Raw genomic sequence first — 15,800 nt, 5'->3', positions numbered from 1 at the left:
ACAGTCTGGGCTAGGCTTGCTTGTCTTTGGGCTTATCTCTTATGGAACCGAGGTGAGGGACAAGCTCCAGGGATGGAGGGAATAAATCCATGGCAGGTTGATTCCACATGGTGCCCCACTACCTCCTTAGAGTCTCCTATAGCTGATCTAAGCCCCAATTTTGGTGAGAAGTAACCGAGCTATCCTTGTAATGACTCCAGGCCTGGAAGCTGAGATACCTGGGAGTCTTGGGTGGAGGTAAAGCTTGAGTTCTAGCCCCAACTGCTAGTTAAGACCTTTCCCTTTGGGGATGTAAACAGCTCAGATGCAAGACCACTGAGAACACCTGCCTGCAGGCTGGTGGCTCTCCACCTCTCGCTTCCTGAACCTGTCCTTTGCATCCCAGTCTACTACAGAATCTGTGGCTGGGCCCCATAGCAAAACTGGTCCCTCCAAGGGAGTCCAGAGCTTTGTTAGAGAAATTGGGGGGTGGGGGGACCACAATGAAGCCTATTGTCTTCTGTCCCCTCTTACAGGAAACAAAAGGCTCCCAGTCTCTGGGGAGCCCTAGCCCATGCCTGTCCCCTGCCCAACCCCCAATGTCCAGCACACAGGGAGGAGCCGGGGCCACTGGAGACAGGAGGTTTTATTGATGCTGATGGGGGTAGGAGCTGATTGGGGGTGGGGTGGGGGGCTGAGTCAGTCAGCAATGCATAAGGCCTGGGCACATGGAGACAAGTTAGAGCACATTCATCTTCTCAGGATTTTGTGGTTCCTTCATTGGGGAAGGGAGAGAGCATCTTGAGGGAGGAGCAATTCGAAGAGCAGCAAGGGAGAGGTTAGGGATGGCTAAGAGCTCCTAACCTGAGAGAAGGCACCACAATAGGCAGCAACCTCTGTGTGGAAAGCTGGATCAACTGGTCAGTAGGGAAAAATGGGGAGGGGCACTGGGCTGGCTTCTTGGGGAAGGGTCCAACCTTGGCCTGGGTGAGCTCTCAAGAATACCTGGTATTCCCAAGCAGATTGGGACCCAAAGCCCCTTTCCCTGTGGGCCTCCTCAAGGAGAAACAGGCATTCAGGGAGCCCCCTGGCAAGGGGTGCCAGAATTAGTCTTTAAGGCACAAGGCACAGCTGGGGGCAGACAAGGCGCCAAGGCACAACTGGTGGGGGGGCAGGGGCAGCCTCCAAGCTGAGTGCCAGGGTCACAAGAGGACACAGGACCGCCCTCGCTTGATCGGTGTGGGGTTGAGCACAGCCCGGACAGCCTCAGCAAACACTTCCTTGACGCCATCCTGCTGCAGGGCTGAGCACTCGAGGTAGCGCACAGCATGGATCTGCTTGGCCAGTGCCTGGCCTTGCTGCGGTGTGATGGGCGCCTGGCCCTGCTCCTTGAGGCGCCGCAGGGTGTCAGGCTGGGCTCTCAGGTCCTTCTTGGTGCCTACCAGGAGGATGGGTACATCAGGGCAGTGGTGGCACACCTCCGGATGCCACTTGTGCCGCACATTCTCATAAGAGGGTGGGCTGGCAATGGAGAAACAGATGACAAAGACGTTGGTCTGAGGGTAGGAGAGAGTGCGGAGGCGGTCGTACTCCTCCTGGCCCGCTGTGTCCCACAGGTTCAGGTTCACTGTGCGCCCATCTACTGCGCTCTGGGCGCTGTAATTGTCGAACACTGTGGGGATGTATTCCTTGGGGAAGGCGTTAGTTGTGTAGCAGATGAGCAGGCATGTCTTGCCCACAGCCCCATCGCCCACCACCACACACTTTATGCTCTGCATTGTGGGTGCAGCTGCTTCAGTGGAGGCACTGCCTCCTTCCCCTTCTGGGCCCCTCTGGATGCAATGACCTATGAACAGAGGAGAGGGACACTTGGTCAGGACACTCTTGGGAATAAAGAATGGGAGCACACAGAGGGAAATGACCTTCTGTTTTCTTAACCTGATATCATTTTATAATCCCATCAAGACAGACCTCAGGGAGACAGATACACAATAAAGAGAGGCCCTGAGATCATGTAAAGATGCTCAGGTGTAAGGAGGCTGGTGCTATAATATGTAAATATATTATGTGGAGCACATAAATTCTGGTGCCAGACCAACTAAGGTCAAATCCTAGTTTTGCTATTTACTAGCTGTGTGACCCTGGACCAATTACTTATTAGTTGTTGATTAGTGGGTTTGTTTTCTTATGTGTAAAATGGGAATAAAATAATACCTACTTCATTGGATTATTAAGAGGATTATATAAGGTAACACAGTAAAACATTTAGAACAGTGCCTTCAATAAATATTAGCTACTTTTATTTTTCCTCCAGGCAGTATATACACAAAAGGGCAGTGTACAGGTGTAGGGATCAACCTACAGACCTCTACTAGGTATGGATCCCTCCCACTATGTACACTGGAGAGGGGTTCTGGCACAGGGCGCTGTCCCACGTCACTCTGAGATGCAGCCATGTGTGGGAACCTCTCCCAACTCAGGGCCAGCCCTGCCCAGTGCACTGATGTTTCAACTCCAAACCCCGTATCTTGGCTACTGAGTACAACCCAAAAGGTGCAATAAGAAACCTGCTGAGCAAGGAGCACAATTCTCTAGACAGATGCCCTATCAAAATCCAGGGTACCCTGGGGAGGGAAAAGGAGAGTGAGCTAATCCCATTATTTTTGTAAGCATAGTGAACCCTATTTGGCCACACATATCCAGGCTGGCAACTCAGTGCAGGGGAATATGGGAGATTGAGCCAAGGCTGGGATCTAGTGGGAATCTGAATATGTAATAATGAATGAGGCAAAGGGGTGGCTCCTAGACATCAGCATCTTCTCTTGAGATCCTTGGTGGGGTGAGGCAGATCCTCCAAGCCCACCCAAGAAGGATGAACAGAAGAATAAAACAAAACCTTGATTTCCCCCTTACTTTTCTGTCACTTTTTTGAGACCATGGCACATACCTCTGAAGAATTTCAGGGGCTTCCAGACTCTTGGGTAGAGAACACAGTGCCATTAAAGCTCTATCACTGAGAACACATGCTGGAGTCAGATTGGCAGGGATTCTCCTCACAGCTCCACCAACTAGTCATGTATGATCTTGGGCAACATATTAAGTTTCCTGAGCTTCAATTTCCTCATCTGTAAAATGGGGGAAATCTTGCCTATTGTGTTAAAATTGTTCAGAGTATGAAATGAGCCAATGTCTAGAAAGTGTTTGGCCTGAGGCATGGCACATAGGAAGTACCAAATAAATGGGCTGCTGTAATTAGTGAGGTAGGAAAGAAAGAGTCCCAGCTCCAACCATTACCCTTGTCCCCTTTGCAGCTCACAGGACCTCAGGGTGAGGAACTGCTCTGAGTTCTGGAAAGAACAGAGCTTCCGGAAACCCTGTGATTATTTATACTGCTGTGGCAAAGGTTCTCCTCTCATTGGCTACTTCCTCTTGGTCATGAGGGACTTTTGTTGGCCAGTATGTGACTTCCTTTCCCCGACTCTCACAACCAGGTCCCTGCATCCTAGGAGGGGATAGCCAAATTTATTTTATTTTATTTTATTTATTTCTTTTTAGAGAGTGGGGAATGGAGAGAAAGAGAGAAACATAATGTAAGAGAAAAACATTGATTGGTTGATTCCTGCATACGCCCCAACCAGCCTAAGGATTGAACCTGCAACCTGGCTATGTATCCTGACTAGGAATCGAACCCGAGGTTTTTCGTACACAGGACATTTCTCCAACCAACTGAACCACACTGGCCAGGGCTGGACAGTCTGTTTTAGACACACCCAGATATCCTAATATCCCTTGCTCCATGCAAGCACCATCACCACTGGCCCATTTTTCTCCATTTCGCTTTATATACACTGCAAAACTTCACCCTAATCTGAAAACCCCTTAACTCTCTGCCTGACCTCTCAAATACTGGTTCAGAAGCCTTAAAAATCAAATTGTGGCTAGGGGGAGATTCCATTGGGAGGCAAAAAGGAACTCTGGTGGTGTGGACCTGCACAGGACCCAGAGCTTGGTCCAAGCTTCCTCCCAAGCTCCAGCTTCCCCTGGGATCAGCTGGGAGGGAAATGGTTTCATTCTATGAGGTTGTCTCTGGTTCCCATGAAAACATTTCCATCTTATTTGTGTGAGTAAGTGTCTGTGTCCAACTTCAGGACAGATGATAGAGAGCCTCAGGAAATGGGTCGAGGTAGGAGTTAAGGATCCTACAGGGCAGTGGAGAGGACCTCAGACTGGAAGTCAAGAGACCGAAGTTCTAACCCCAGCTCTGTTCTGCTGCTGACTCACTGAAACCAAGCATGAGGCACTTACCCTCCCCAGGCCTCAGTTTCCCAGTCCATGAAATGGAGAGAAAACTGCCTGTGACAAGGGCAGTAAGTAGATGAAATGAGACACGAAGAGCCCTGGGAGCAGGGGATAGAATGATGGGGGTAGGAAAGGCAGGGGGTGGTGTGGGGGTGGGGTTGGGGCTGAGTCAGTCAGCAAATGCATAAGGCCTGCATACATGGGGGCAAGTTAAGACATATTCTAGGATTCTGTGGCTCTTCCCTTGGGGAAAGGAGAGAGCATGTTGCAGGGGTTGGTGCTGTTACTTATGTCCCCTGAATCACCTGGGAGACCCTAGCATTTTGAGAGAACTCCTGGGCCTGTAAATCTTTAGTTCTACAGAGTAGGGGCATGGGTGTGGTAGTATGTCTGGGAACTCCTCCCCCACAGGCCCAGCACTGGGTTGGCCCAGGCAGGAAGACAAGAAGGGAGCTCTGGACAACAGTCACAAGGCCCAAGAGACTGGAAGTTCAGTGGCTCCAGGCTGCTCTCTAGGGAGGTGGTTATCAACCCACGATCAGTAAATCAGCCCTCAAAGGAGTGGGGAGGGAGAGGGCAGCAGCTTCCGGGCTGGCAAGGGAACAGGACTGACACCGGAAAAGGATCATGAGTGAGGTAGTGTCCAGAAACAAGCAGAGCAGGGGCACTGTGGTACAGGGCAGAGAAGCAAACTCCGGAATGTGGCCTCTTGGGTTCACCTGCTGACTCTGGCCTTTGATAAAAAGCCCTCACAAGGTACAACGCTTCATAGATCACGTGGCATTGTTATTTGATCCTTTTAACAACCCATTGGTACTATGTCTATTTACAGATAAGGAAACAAACTCATAGTTAAAGTAACTCAGTGTCACACAGCCAGTTAGCTTGGGAGTCAGGACACAAACCTGTTTTGCCATCCAAAGTCTGTGTTTTCCTCAATGCATCATACAGCCTCTACATTACCCCTTACTAGCCAACTTCGTGACCCTGAGCAAGTAAGTCACTTCCCTTCCCAGAGCCTCAGTTTCTTTAACTGTACAGTAGGAATGACAATACTTGCCTTCCTTAACTCAAAGGGCAGCGGCAGCATGGGAATGAATGTGCTTTGTGATTGGAAAGTTGTGCACACAGAAGCAAAGCCTTTCATCCCAATAGGCAAGAAGCACTGAATACATAGGTGTCTGAGTGGTGGCATCAGTCTAGTACTTTATCCCAGAGCGCATCCCCTCTCCCAGGACAAATGTTTACTTGGAAACCCTATGACCTGTACTGGATCAAATAGGTTCCCACAGCCCATTTGAGGAGGGTAGGGTCTAACCCAGCCGTGGGCAAACTACGGCCCGCGGCCGGATCCGGCCCGTTTGAAATGAATAAAACTAAAAAAAAAAAAAAAAAAAAAAAAAAAAAAAAAAAGACCGTACCCTTTTATGTAATGATGTTTACTTTGAATTTATATTAGTTCACACAAACACTCCATCTATGCTTTTGTTCCGGCCCTCCGGTCCAGTTTAAGAACCCACTGTGGCCCCTCGAGTCAAAAAGTTTGCCCACCCCTAGAGTGCCACATAGGAAGAAGGAACAGTCAATGCTGCAGGAGGCCAAGTAAGAAGAGTGGCCTGCTTGAGGTTAGAGTTAACTGTGACTTACTAGATGACTTTTTTAACTTTATTTTATTTATTTATTTATTTATTTTACTAGATGACTTTTATAAAAAGAACTTTTGGCTCCTGCTGGCGTGGCTCAGTGGTTGAGTGTTGACCTATGAACCGGGAGGTCACGATTTGATTCCTGGTCAGGGCACATGCCCGGGTTGCGGGCTTGATCCCCAGTAGGGGGCGTGCTGGAGGCAGCTGATCAATGAATCCCTCTCATCATTGATGTTTCTATCTCTCTCCCTCTCCCTTCCTCTCTGAAATCAATAAAAACAAAAAGAACTTTTATTTAGTAAGTAAATTAATGGTCGCAGATCTGTATATGATTAGCCAAATTACAATCACTTTTTATTCCTAACTTAATTAAGAGCATGCCTAGTCTCTCATCCTGGCATTCAGAGTTCTTCATACTCTGGTAGGGATTTTAGAGTCAGCTAGATCTGAGTTTAAATCCTAGTTCTGCCACTTATAAGTAATAAAACCAACCTCATAAGGTGTTATAAGGATTAAGTGCATTAATGTACAATATATGTGTAAATGTAGGTATTCTGCAAATGTGAGTCCCCAGTTTCCTGCTCCAGAGGGGTCTTCACTGTCCTCTTAAACAAACCAGGACGATTGTTGCCTCTGAACTGTTACTCTTGTTCTTCCATCTTCTCCCATTCCCTCTTGCCTCTAGAATCTTCCTGACTCCTCAAGGCCTAGCTTAAACCTCAGAGCTTCAGAACCCCATGAGGCTACTAACTTCTCCTTTCTTTGAACTTCCATAGCAAGGCCAATCCTTTTAACCCTTCTTTGGCTCCTTGTGATTCTCCTTCCCCAATAGTCATACATAAGTTTCCTAGTTTTTGGATGCCTCCCCAATACTGGAGCTTGAGCATCCCTCAACTCTTCTACAGAAAAACTGAGCACAGCTCTAACCGGTTTGGCTCAGTGGATAGAGCGTCGGCCTGCAGACTGAAGGGTCCCAGGTTCGATTCCGGCCAAGGGCATGTACCTTGGTTGTGGGCACATCCCCAGGAGGGAGTGTGCAGGAAGCAGCTGATCGATGTTTCTAACTCTCTATCCCTCTCCCTTCCGCTCTGTAAAAAATCAATAAAATATATTAAAAAGAAAAAAAGAAAAAGAAAAACTGAGTACAGGGTTGAGAACACAGGAGTGTGCAACCACTGTCTTCTGATCTGCTTGCTTCTGCCCCATTACTGAGATCTGGACAGTTACCTCAAAAGCCTAGAATTGAACTAACACTCCCACGGCCAACACAGCAATACTGAATCTTTTTAAACAGCAGTGGCAGCCAAAAACTTTGGGATAGGCCAAAAAATCTCTCTTCGCAGTACCAGCTTGACCTGACTCTAGCAGGGAGCCCAGCCTAGGGGAGCACAGCCCATGGGGACCTAACTCTGACTGTGGTTCCTGGAGCCCAGCTTGTACCCAGTGGGACCTTGTCTTGGGGTGTGCTTCAGGCAGGCCCAGAAGTGGGGAGGGAAAGGAAGCAGAGGATTGCCTGATTGCCAGATCTCTGTGGCGGTTAGAGCAGGGGAAGTGTCCCAATTGGGAGTGGGGGAGGGGAGGGGTGGGCCCTAAGAGATGGGGGAGTGTGAAGGCAATAGGAACCAACTTACCACACAGCCTTTTTTCCTGCCTCCCTGACATGGGGCTCCATTTCTGCAGCCCTCACTGAAACGCATTCTACCTAATCCATCTCTGGGCCTTCTGATCCTGAACTCTGGCCACACCACCCTGAACCTCCAAAGCAATCTCCACATTCTTTTCCCCAAAACACACCAAACAGCAAGCAATATTCCCTGTCCTCATGGGAATCCAGCATTCTTCCCCTCTTCCATCCTCCAATCCCCAATGGGCAGCTCAGAAGTCCTCAGTGGCCTAAAGGAACCCCACCAGGGCCAAGCACCATTGCCATCTCCTCCAGGAAAGTTTTGGCAAATCACCCAGGTCACAAGTGACTTATCCCATCCAAGGTCTGGTTCCTGTTTCTCTCACAGGCACATTGTATCTTCCAAGACATGGAGGCTGTTCTGAATCTTATCTAGGCTGGGAGGACCTAGAGGGCAAGGTCCTGGGGATCTGTCTCCTTAGGCTGAACACAGTCAATAACTAGACTCACTTGTACTTCATGTCTTTGCACATGGGAGTTCCTCCTCCAGGAATTCTGCTCACCCCTGTCCGATCCTCCCAGCCTTTCAGGGCCCAGATCTGTTCCCATCTTCTCCCTCTTTGCTATCCTAGCTTCCCCAGCACTGTCTCTACTGTTCATTGCGCTGAACTAACTGGATGCCTCATGAGGAGGGAAATTGTTCTTTTGCTTACTTCCAGAAGTCCAGCAGAGTGCTGAGCAAAAGCTGCAGACTGACACATGTCTCCTCCTCCATCAATGCAAACTTTGATTCTGGGAACAAGAGTCATAGGCCCAGGAGACACAAGACATGGGCAATCAACTTCCTCCCCCTGCTGAGGAACACAATTTCGGGTATCAAACACATACAGGCTAGACTGCCCTGTCTTCTACTGGAAGGGGGAGAGGGGTGAAGCAGGCACAGCATGGCTAGAGGTGATGAGGAAGATGGGTAGGAAAAGTGGTCCTGATAAGGCTAAGGATGGGGGGTTATCTGAAGACCTGTGGTCAAGGGTTAGGTAAGGTCAGTGTCAGTGTTGGAAATGGCTTCAGAAGCTCTGTGAGTCTGATGATTTGTTTGGAAGGATGAAGGAGAGGTGATACGAAGAGGCTCAAAAAGGCTGCAGCTGGCTGCAGCTGGGCAGGGAGGAGGAAGCTGGGGGAGACATGAGATCATTGTGGGGCTGGGACCAGGCCAAGGGCTGAGTTTCTCTCTTTCTTCCCCTTCTCCCCATCAGCAGGGAACTAGACCCAAGAGAGCCTAGCTCCCAGCCTTACACACACACACACACACACACACACACACACACACACACCAAACAAACAAACAAACAAAAACACACCCATGCTAGAGAACTCTCCACCTCTTGCCATTCTCCACCCTTCAGCCTCTGCAGGGCTTCCTGCACTGCAGCAGGTAGGGTAAGAGGGTTAGCTGACTCTACCCACTAGGGCCTAGAGAGGAGGAAGCAGCAAGACAGCTATAGCTGGGAAAGCTGTGGTGAGGATGGGGCCTTTTCACTAAGTCTGAGTTCCCCTCCATCTTTCACCATCCCCAGCACCTGGGGTGCTCCACAAAGGGTGAGCCCCGGGGCCAGGAGAGCTCTGCCTGGGGGAGCTAAGGAGGCCACCCCCTCCCCCACCAAGCAGCACAGAGGAAGGCTTAACACTTGCTTCCTCCTCCCTTCCCCCTAGCAGCTCAGGAGTCCCAGGGCCCCACGAAAGGCCTGTGAAGTGGCACTTCCTTTGCCTTTGCTCATTTCACACGGTGCTATACAGAAGCGCCATCCTCCCAATTCTACCCCCCCCCCCCCCACAAATACCCACAGAGAGACCCAGGGCCACACTGTCCCTTCAGCCCCGCCCCAGGCCTAAGGGGGTTTCCACAAGGGAAAAAAACGTCAGGGAGGAAACTCCGGCATCTATTTTCCAGTCAGTGGGGCAGAGCTAGAGCAGGGCACAGGGTACTCCCTCATCTTGCTGTCCCCTGTCAAAATCCCCCACACTCTCTGCCCTCTTCTCATCTCTCAACCTAGAACAATCCTTGGACTTTGGGGAAAGGGGACACAGTTCCTATCCCTGGACAGATACTCAGAGACCACTCAAGCCTGTCAGGTCAAGGCTGGCATGAGATAGGAGGGCTCACAGTGGAGGCCAGTGCTATGAAGAGCCTCGTGGTTGAAGGAGAGTCAGAGTTATCAGTATTCTCTGTGCTCCGTGGAGGTATTGATAGGCAATTCCTTCATGTGGAAGCTGAGTCATGAGAGACAAAGTTGACCAGAGTTATAAAGAGAGTTGGGCCCTAGCTGGTTTGGCTCGGTGGATAGAGCGTCAGCCTATGGACTGAAAGGTCCCAGGTTCGATTCCAGTCAAGGGCATGTACCTTGGTTGCAGCACATCCCCAGTGGGGGGTGTGCAGGAGGCAGCTGATCGATGTTTCTCTCTTATCGATGTTTCTAACTCTCTATCTCTCTCCCTTCCTCTCTGTAAAAAATCAATAAAATATATTTATAAATAAAAAGAGAGAGAGAGAGAGTTGGGAGCAAATCTAGGACAAGGGCCTGGATCTCCTAACCTCCAGCCTGATGTTACTTCCATAAAGGAGAAGAGTATTTTACTCAGGCCTGGGAATGAGCTTATCATCTCTCTGACCTCATTCAGGAAGATCCTACCACGGTTTATCCCTTCAGGAAAAAGCCAAAGGGGTCAGGTTGAAGTCTGAGCCCTTTTTGCTTCTAAATCAGCCGTGGGCAAACTACGGCCCGCGGGCCCGTTTGAAATGAATAAAACTAAAAAAAAAAAAAAAAAAAGACCGTACCCTTTTATGTAATGATGTTTACTTTGAATTTATATTAGTCCACACAAACACTCCATCCATGCTTTTGTTCCGGCCCTCCGGTCCAGTTTAAGAACCCATTGTGGCCCTCGAGTCAAAAAGTTTGCCCACCCCTGTTCTAAATTCTCAAGCTTTTATACCTAGTTCCTACTGGGATGTCCATGATTTAGAACTGACATCATTAGACAGCCAGCCATCCTGGCCCTGCCCTAACTGAGGAGCTCCTCCTTCAGCTTCTAGCTCCTGGGGAGGTGCCCTCCCCCCATGACAAGAGGACAAAAGAGGAAGCTGGACTCTGGACAGGAAAACCAATCTGTTCTGGGGAGGTGGCCCAGGCTTTGTCTTTGGTTTCCCTCCTCAGAGACCCCTACAAGCCTCACCACTAATGGGTCTACACTGTGTATGGAGGGAGGGATCTTCAGTCTGGGTCTGGCCCCCAATTTTCTTCCCAAATGTCCATCTACCCCCATTCAAATATCTTCCCAACTGTCTGACTATAGCCACAACCTCTCGTATCTCCCTGCTCATGACCCCCTAAAAGCTCACATCGGCTACCTCATTTGCCCTCACATCTCGCCAGAAACAACTCTAACAACTCTCCAGATCCTAGAGTCCCAACCAGGATTTGTGACAATCTCACATCGGCCACTTCCTTTCATTTCAGGACCTTGATCTTATTTCTTTAGCCAAAACCTCAATGAGCAGCCTCCTAGGTTGCGGGCACCTCCCTACCTCTCATGATATTTTCCCATTTAGATCCCTGTGACCCTGATCATATTTATTTTCAGCAATGACTTTTTTGCAATTAGCTCAAACCTTTAGTGGGACCAGATCCTGCCTGGGAGAAACCCCGTCTCATCCATCCTATCTTCACCCTCAGAGGCCTGTGGGTTTTAGTTATGCAGGATTCTAAAATAAGTATTGGGTTGCAGGCCAGGAGTCAGGACTCCTGGGTGGTTTTTTACTGAGCAGTGATGCTGGGAAAGTGCCTTGCATGAACATCATTCCCCAAGAAGGGATTTTATATATGTCCCTGAGATTTCCTCCTGGGGCCAAACCCTATATACCTCCCAGAAATGAGAGTAGGAGAGACTAGTGGGTAGAAGGGACAACTCATGGGAGAGGGGCAACTATGAGAATGGAAGAGAATAGAATGGGAACAGCCTTTAAATCTAGTGGTGCTTGGGAATTCCAAAATTATAGCACTTGCTCCCCTCCATTTCTTTCTTTCTTATTTTTTCCCCCCTAGTGGAGACAAATAAATAGAGTAAACTGAGGGAGGCAGCAAGAAGCAAGGTCTCATAATATGTATCCCAAAGGCTTGAGGAAAGAGTTCTAGAATGGGAACAATGTGAGCTTATAAAACCAATCTAGACTGAAGTTAGACTCAGGAGAAAGACAGGGAGTAGGGTCCTATGTAGGGTGAAAGGGGGAATAGTAAGGATGGAAGGCAGAGGAGAGGGGTCAGCAGACTGCAGAGGGCTTCCTGTCACCAAGGCCCTGATGTAGCCCAGGGCATGGGGTATCCAGCCTGGGCAGGACCCGGACGGAAGACAGCATGGAAGGAAGGGCAGATACTTTTGCCTCACACTCCTCTTCTTTTCCTGAACTGGCACTAAAACATTAAGACTGAAGTTAGACTAGCTATAGTCTTCCCTCCAGAAACTTGCCTTTGCCCCTTCCCTTTCCATCTGTCACACATAGTTGACCTGGTCTCATTCTCTGCAACACCATTGTTGGAACCAGTAAGTACTGAGTTAGGGACCTTCAGGCTGCGCGCCCCCCCCCCCCCCCGCCCGCCCCCGGCTGCCTCCAGGTTTGGCCTCATGATTAAGCACCCTGGGTGATTTTGATTTCCCACGGCCTCTCTCACCAGTCTTATTCCTGCCACTCTACCCGGACTGCTACGGTCTGCTTCCTCCTGCCTAACCACAACCTCACCCACTATAGGTTCCCTTCATTCTGCTGGCTTCCTCTGCTCTGGGCCATCTCAAGGCTGAGGGCAGTTATTTTGTCTCAAAGAGATAAAAATGTAGACACATCAACACTTGCATACACGTACACACAGAGAGAGGTTTTCCAGCTCTTTAATCATCTCTATCACTAGGTGGTTGCAGCCTGCATCTCTGAGCTGGGGAGGTTTGAAAAGGCTCTCAAACTCACCAAAGATCTGACCCCAAAGCTGGAGATAAGTGGCTGAAAGGAAAAGACACGGAGAGAGGGATCTAGAAGGATGGGGAAAGATGGAGGAAGCAAGAGTGTGGAGCCAGAAGCTGGCCAAGGAAGGGAAGGGTGTGGGCTGCAGGGGACAGAGATGGACAGCAGGGCAGGGTAAGTGAGAAGCCAGGGCCTTGGCATGACTGTGTTGAGGAAAAGAAACCGAAGAAGAGGGTAATGGAGGGGTTGTGGGTCGTCTAAAGAAAGAATGGAGGAAGACAGTGAGGGTGTACAGAACTCAGGGGATAACAGTGACGGGAAGACTAGGAGGTGGTTCCCAAGCGACTCCCAGGGCCAGAGCCCTTGCTTCCTCCCAGAAGCCCTATCATTCTCTCCATCTTCTGAAGTTAGTGCTGCTCTGTGATGCCATCTTGCCAGGGACTATCAGTGCCTCTGAATGAGAGTCCTTCCACTTCCAGCCACAGGACAAGACCTCCCTCAGTTTCCCACAAAGGAGCAAGGCCAGGCACCGGTCGGCCAGGCCGGCAGATGTTTGCTAACTCAAGACCTGTTGCTTGTTTCCAGGGGTGAAGAGGTTTGACCTCAGGAAAAGAAAACAACAACAAACCAGACAGAGAGAAGGACTGTGGTCAGCGGGGCTCCCCCCGCCCTTCTCTCGAGTGCAGGGGCCGCTGGCTGCCGCCGGAGAGCCGGGTCCGGGTTGGCGGCGATCCTCGGGGCAGGGAGCTCTTCCCCTGCAGTGGAGGCTGCAGAGGCCAGACACCGCCCCCCTCGCAAATGTCACCACTGCCGGAGCAGTGGGAGCGCCATCTCCAGCTCAGGGGGCACCCTCCTCTCACACACCTCGGGACACCCCCACCAACTTGGGCGGGCACCCCACTTCTGAGTCCCACAGCCCAGCTCTAAGCTCTCCCACTTCAGAGACTTTCCTCTCGGAGCCGCAGCCTTCCGATCTCAGGGGTCCCCCGCAGCTCCTGGGAGCCGGCGCAGCACCCCCACCCCCACCCCGGTTCAGGAACCCACCCTCCCGGGGCCACCGCCGGCTCGCAGTGACCCGGTGCCCGCCCCGCCCGGCGGCCGCGCCCGCCCAGCTTGCAGCGATCCCAGCACCTCCCGCCCGCGGCCTCCCGCAAGCAAACTTCCTGGGCCCGCGCCTGCGCCCAGTCCGAGCCGGCAGGGCTCCCACCCCCGACCCCCAGCCCGCCGGCCCGCGCCGGGCCTCACCTGGCGCCCTCCCCGCCGCGGGGGAGCTGGGGGCGGCGGCAGCGGCTGGCGGCTCGAGAAGGAAGTGAGAGCGGGAGGCCGGAGGAAGTGGGGGGGGCGGGCCGGGCGGCCGGGGCGGGGCGCGGGGGCGGGCCGGGGCGGGGCCGGGCCGGGGCGGGGCCCAGCGCACCAGGAAGTCCGCAGGCCGGGGGCCCCCACCCTCGGTCTCCCCTCCGCTGGTCTCTCCCCTGCCGCGTCCTGGGCTCCCCCACCCCTCTGCCTCTGTGTCCCTTCAGGTCAGGCCTCCCAAGGTCATGTCTCCTCCTAGTCCCCCCCACCCCCCGCCATAGAGGCCCTGACCTAGGCTCTAGGCTTCTGCCCCCTCCCGCATCTCGCCCCCCGCACCCACCGCTGCAAGATGCTGAGAACAGGCGCCCCTAGGCCTGGTGCCTTCAGTCAAGTGCAGGGGTCGAGCGATGGTCGAGTCTCGGGCTACAGTGGGTCAAGCTGGGCATTCCCCACCCCAGCCCCGAGCTCCGAGGGGGTGCGGGGTGGTGCAGGGGTGGTGATTCAGCAGTGGGAAGGCCCCAGACCCCTGGGGAGGGTGCGGACATGGGGGGGGGGGGAGGAGGGGAGCTGGCGTCAGCACCCGGGGAAAGACAAGATCAGCAGAGGCGCAGGCGGAGCCGTGGGCCCCCAAAACAGGATGTCGCGTCGTCGTTCCGCACCCGGCCGTTCGGCGCGCCCGGGCTCTGGGGAGGGGGCGGGGCGCGCCGAGGACGTGGGGCTCTCCCGGCCCCCGCTTCTCGCGGAGGCGCGCAACTGCTTGGGGCTGAAGGACCGCACCCAGGCCTGAAATCCCCGCCCGGCCCGGAGGACGGAGGGTGGGCGGGCTCGTGGGCGCCCCCTGGTGCTTCTGCTCCCAGGCGTTGTGCGTGGAGCTCTGACTCGAGAAGGGACATCCTTGGTTCAAAAACAACTTTCTGAGCGCCTACCACGTGCAAGGTGCTGTGTAGGAAAACTGAGAGGCGATTAAGACAAGCACACTGTCTCCGAGAGGCTTTTCGGATAAAGAGAAGGAACAACTTAGAGAATAAATAGCTTATCCTTTCTCAGCCTCAATTCTGTCTTCGGCATAACCTCTTCTTCATCCTGTAGGTGGGAAGATAACATGAGAATGGATGTAAAAGGCCTTCTGTCAATGCCTAGCTCAAAGGAAATGAGAATGAGTTCCCTAAACACAATGTGCCTGCCCATATCTTTGGGTCTTGGCGCATCCTACTCCTTCTGATTTCTTTTCTGTCTTGACTGCTAGTGTAAATAGACTCGTCTTTCACAATCTGGCCCTAAAGGACTATTCCCTGCCTGGCTGCCATTCTTACCTTTCCCACAATGCGTCACACACACACACACACACCACCACCACCACCTCTGCCATGCACTTAATAGTCTCTCCTGATGCTGTTCAGTAGAAATAGAATGTGAACCATAAATGTAATTTGAAATTTTCTAGTATGACATTTTTTAATTTAAAAGAAATAGATACGCCCCTAACCGGTGTTGCTCAGTGGATAGAGCGTCGGCCTGTGGACTGAAGGGTCCCAGGTTCGATTCCAGTCAAGGGCATGTACCCTGGTTGCGGGCACATCCCCAGTAGGAGGTGTGCAGGAGGCAGCTGATCGATGTTTCTCTCTCATCGATGTTTCTAACTCTCTATCCCTCTCCCTTCCTCTCTGTAAAAAAATCAATAAAATATATTTTTTAAAAATAATAAAATAAAAGAAATAGATATGATAATTTTAATAATATATTTTACTTAGCCCAAATTACCCAAAATATTATCCTTCCACATGTAATCAATATATAAAAATTATTGGTTATAAATGATTAGGATATTTTACATTATTTTTTAAAAATGTGTTTTTTATTGATTTTAGAGAGAAACATCGGTGAGAAGGAGACATTAATTGGCTGCCTCCTGCACACTCCTACTGGGGATCCAGCCTGCAACCTGGGC

General features: G+C 51.4%; 1 protein-coding gene across 2 annotated transcripts; it reads right to left on the bottom strand.

The window, feature by feature from the left end:
- Positions 1-2: 2 nt before the first annotated feature.
- Positions 3-14,536, bottom strand: RHOG (ras homolog family member G). Of its 2 annotated transcripts, none has more exons than XM_081098687.1 (2): positions 14,193-14,536; positions 3-1,825 (listed from the first exon to the last, which is right to left on the bottom strand). In XM_081098687.1, the coding sequence occupies exon 2, from the start codon at positions 1,755-1,757 to the stop codon at positions 1,182-1,184; it is 576 nt and encodes a 191-aa protein (XP_080954813.1). In that variant the 5' UTR covers positions 1,758-1,825; positions 14,193-14,536; the 3' UTR covers positions 3-1,181. The 2 variants fall into 2 exon arrangements, with proteins under 2 accessions (XP_080954813.1, XP_080954812.1); XM_081098686.1 differs by lacking the exon at positions 14,193-14,536 and adding an exon at positions 13,805-13,864.
- Positions 14,537-15,800: the final 1,264 nt, after the last annotated feature.

The sequence above is a fragment of the Myotis nattereri genome (genome assembly GCF_964212035.1).
Source record: "Myotis nattereri genome assembly, chromosome: 9".
Lineage (NCBI taxonomy): Eukaryota > Metazoa > Chordata > Mammalia > Chiroptera > Vespertilionidae > Myotis > Myotis nattereri.
The sequence above is the reverse complement of the archived record's forward strand: the minus strand, read 5'-3'. Positions and strand labels throughout refer to the sequence as shown.